The 4,385-nt window shown below is 36.4% G+C and overlaps 1 protein-coding gene across 1 annotated transcript; it reads left to right on the top strand.

Moving 5' to 3' along the window:
- Positions 1–241: 241 nt before the first annotated feature.
- Positions 242–2,087, top strand: LOC120073422 (uncharacterized). The gene is made up of 3 exons (XM_090311846.1): positions 242–579; positions 1,145–1,239; positions 1,957–2,087. The coding sequence occupies exons 1-3, from the start codon at positions 242–244 to the stop codon at positions 2,085–2,087; spliced, it is 564 nt and encodes a 187-aa protein (XP_090167972.1).
- Positions 2,088–4,385: the final 2,298 nt, after the last annotated feature.

Raw genomic sequence — 4,385 nt, 5'->3', positions numbered from 1 at the left:
ATCCTACTTGTCACTTTATCTATAAATAGTGGCATTTGGTAGATCTTAAAATCATTCATACATTGTTGAGAATTTCACTTCAAAATTCCACTAATTTTCATATTATCCAATTTTATAATTTTAGTTATTGTATTTTATATTATATTATATATATTTAATATTATTATTTAAATATATTATTATATTATATTTTCTCTATATCTGTATTCTCGTTGTGCTCCTCAAATTTACAATAAGCATCATGAGTCAAGGGGATCTGTTATCTCCCTTTTTGTTTGTGTTGGTGATGGAAATGTTGTCTCGATTGTTAAATAAGCCTCTTAAGTCGTTTAGGTTCCATGATCGGTGTGAGCTTGTGGGCTTAACGCATCTGGTCTTTGCTAATGATTTGATTCTTTTCTGTCCAACAGAGAGAGTGTCTCTGGAGTTTGTGAAGCAGGTTCTGGTGGAGTTTGCAGAGCTGTCTGGGTTAGTTGCAAATGTGGGGAAGAGTTTCGTGTTTGTAGCGGGAGTGGATTCTAGTGTTGATAGGGATCTTGTCGCGTTTATGGGGTTCAACCTTGGTTCGTTGTCTGTTAGGTATCTCAGGTTACCTTTATTGGTTGGTAGGTTAAGGGCTGTGGATTCCGCACCGTTGATTCAGAGAATTACAGCTCGTATTATAAGTTAGACGGCTCGTTCCCTTTCTTTTACAGGGAGGTTATGGCGTATTAAGTCTGTCTTGCAATCCTATCAGGTGTTTTGGTGTAGTATCTTAGTGTTACATGCGTGTGTAACTCATGTGGTTGAGCGTCTATTGCGGAGCTATTTATGGAAGGGTAGTGTGAGGAGTCGGGGTGGTGCGTGGGTGGCTTGGGATGAGGTGTGCTTGCCGAAGGGTAAGGGAGGGTTGGGTGTGAAACATGTGGCTTCATGAAACTAGGTTGCTATTAGAAGTTGCTCTGGCTTTTTTTAGTTAAGTCGGGCTCATTATGGGTGTCGTGGATAGATACGTATATTTTGCGTGGGCGGTTCGATGTGAGGTTGGGAAGTCTTGGTGCTTGAGGGCTATCTTCCGATGTAGAGATAGATTCAAGCATCTGGTCTGTTTGATGGTGGGCGATGGAAGGTCATGCTTTGTATGGTGGGACCCTTGGTTGTCTAGGTGTGCGATTCTGGATACATATGGGTCTAGGGTGGTCGGAGATACAGAGAGTAGTTTAGAAGCGCGGTTATCGGAGTTTATAGATGGTAAGGGAGGTTGGAGGTGGCCTACAGTGTCATGGGAGTTGCTCAAGATCTCGGGTCTTATATAGGCAGTGGGGCCTAGGATGAGGGAGAGGATTATTGGGTTTGGGTGTCGAGTGCGAGTGGTCAATTTTCAGTTGCTAGTGCGTGGGATCGTTTGCGTCCTCGTCGTCCTAGGGTGTCTTGGACAGGTCTTTTGTGGTCTGGGGATGGTATCCCACGTCATTCCTTTTGTGCGTGGTTAGCTGTGAGGGACAGGTTGGGCACGTGGGATTGGTTGAAAAGGTGGGGTGTGTCATCGAAGGGGGGGTGTCGTTTGTGTGGAGGAGGTCTGGAGTCGCGGGATCATCTATTTTTTTAGTGTGGGTTTGGGAGAGAGGTGTGATCGGGATGGTGCGTCAGTTGGGTTCGACTCATCGGATGGCAGGATGGGATGTAGAGTTGAGTTGGGTGTGTCGAGTGGGGTCGGGTAAGGGGGGTGCATAGTAAGTTGTTCCGTGTCTTCTGGTGTGCTTCCATCTACTACATCTGGCAGAAGTGTAATCGCCGGCTCCATGAGGGTTGGCCAAGGACGGTCTTTGCTTTGTTTTATCTTATTGTCTCTGTAGTTCATGCTCGTATTATTTCCTAGTGGTTTGAACTTCTTGGTCTTATCTAGTTTTCCTTGCGAGTTGTTGTTTTTCTTCTTTTTGTTTTTGCTATTGATCTTTGTTTTGATGTTGGCTCCAGTTATGGGGCTTTCATTTTTTGTTCTCTGTTCCATGCCTTATTCCTTGGTGGACTGTGATGTTTTACGTTTAGTTTGGCTTTGTTTCTGTCGAGCCTTGTCTTGGTTTGTGCTTGTTGCTTTGTTGCCTTGATCCCGGATTGTGGGATCCTCCTTGTTGTTGTATAATTATATTACCTATTCAAAAAAATTATTATATGTCAATTGGGAGAAGTGTTTAACATTCTGTAGCTCATGTTCATACACAAAATGGTTTAGCATAATCATTTATAAAATGTTTACAATTGATTGCAAGACCATTACTTATGAGAGCTAAGCTTTCTCCATCTATATGGGAACATACTATTTTGTATGCAACATCACTTGTATGTATTAGACCAGTAGCTTATCATAAATACTCACCATTACAATTAGCTTATGGTCATGAGCCAAATATTTTCCATCTGAAAATTTTTGGATGTGCAATATGTTGGATCGATATGGCAACCCTAGAGGGGGTGAATAGGGTTTAATTAAACTTTTTTTTCTAAATTAACCCAATTAAACTAATTAATACACTTTTTATAAATAATAAGAAAACTTCAATTTATGCAACAAATAAGATGACAAAAAATGTGATAATTTAATTCTATCAAATTTTAGCAAATAAATAAGAACAAACTAAACCATACAATAAATTGCTTAAATTAATTGCAAAAATAAAAAGGAAAGAGTTAGAGAAGAAGATACCGTAATTTTTATAGTGGTTCGGTCAAACTCGACATACTCCACTCCCCAAGCGCCTCTTAGGAATTTGAATAAAATCTTTCTGACGCTTTCCACGGATTAAAGCCCAACTGTTACACCACCAATTTTTTAACAACACAATACAACTCTCACTAGCGTGGATTTACAAGTTTAAGCACTCAACAAGTTCATCCTCACAATACAATAACACTCTCTCAAGAATAAGATGAAAAGAAAAAAAAAATGGGAACTTAGAGAGAGCAACAATGGAACTTTTGAGTTTTGGAGGATTATGAAATGTAAAATTTGTTGATTTAAAATTTGGAGAGGAAGATGGTTTATATAGAGATGGAAAATTTTTTAGAAACCACAATTAATTTGGACCATTGGATTTTGGAAAAGAAAAATCAATAGTGGAGATTTTAAACTAAACTAATCGTTAGATACAAACAAAATATAATATTAAATTCCTTTTCTTTTGAAATTCATTTTCTTTTTAAAATTCATCCAAAAAAAAAAAACATACTATGTGTCAAAAACTAATCGTTAGACACAAACATAAAATAATATTAAATTCATTTTCCTTTTAATTCATTTTATTTTTAAATTCATTCTCTTTAAAGTCAATCCAAGAATAAAAAACATACCATGTGTAAAAAACTAGCCGTTAGGCACAAACATAAAATAATATTAAATTTATTTTCCTTTTAAATTTCATTTTAATTTTAATTTTTTTTTATTTTAAATCAATCCAAAAATCAAAAGTCCATCATATGTTAATCTCTTATTGATCCACCATTCAACCAATATGCTGCCACATGTCTACATGCGGTCTGGTTATGCCACTTCATCCGCCACGGTATTTTTTCTATAGACTTGTTTCGGTCATATCGTCTTCGTTTTAGCTTCGATTTGAGTGATTCAAGAGATGTTGGAATCGTTGTTCCGAGCTCTACACTATGGACATATTAAAACACTAAGATTTTTCAGTAATTAAAAATTGAGTTTGTTATCATCAAACCATTGATTAATTAATTAATTTGAGATTAAGGGCCAAAAAGCCAATACAATATATGTTACAATTTCCCCACCACAACACACTAAGATTGGTCCTCAAAGGAGGTTAGGAATATATGTTGGATATGATTCCCCATCAATTATTAAATATCTTGAGCCTCTGACGAGTGATGTATTTACTGCACAATTTGCTGATTATCATTTTAATGAGACAATTTTTCCAACATTAAAGGGAAGAATTAAGAAGTTGGAAAAAGAAATTACATGGAATGCATCGCTATTGTCTCATTTAGATCCCCATACAGATCAATGTGAACTTGAAGTTCATAAAATAATTCATTTGCAAAATATAGCAAATCAATTACCAAATGCATTTATAGATGCAAAGAAAGTAATTAAGTCACATATACTAGCTGCAAAGAAAGTTGTCACTAATGAGTTTGGAACATGCCAGAAGCATGGTAAACTAGTAGGTTCCAAAGATAAAAATTATCGGAAAAAAAAAATAATTAATAGTCAAGAAGACTTGGCTGAGGATGTAAATACCCATAAAGAAATCCTTGACATGACTAGGGAGGAAGGTGAAATACCTAAAAATAATAATGATATTTCAAAAAACTATATCATGTCAGGAAAAAAAATGGAATCAAACTAATGTAATTATTCGCAGCATTTTTTTTGGATAATG

This window comes from Benincasa hispida, chromosome 3 (genome assembly GCF_027475165.1).
Source record: "Benincasa hispida cultivar pf3 chromosome 3, pf3_genome.v1.1, whole genome shotgun sequence".
Classification (NCBI taxonomy): Eukaryota; Viridiplantae; Streptophyta; class Magnoliopsida; order Cucurbitales; family Cucurbitaceae; genus Benincasa; species Benincasa hispida.
Note: the sequence above shows the minus strand (reverse complement) of the source record. Positions and strands in the feature narration are given on the sequence as shown.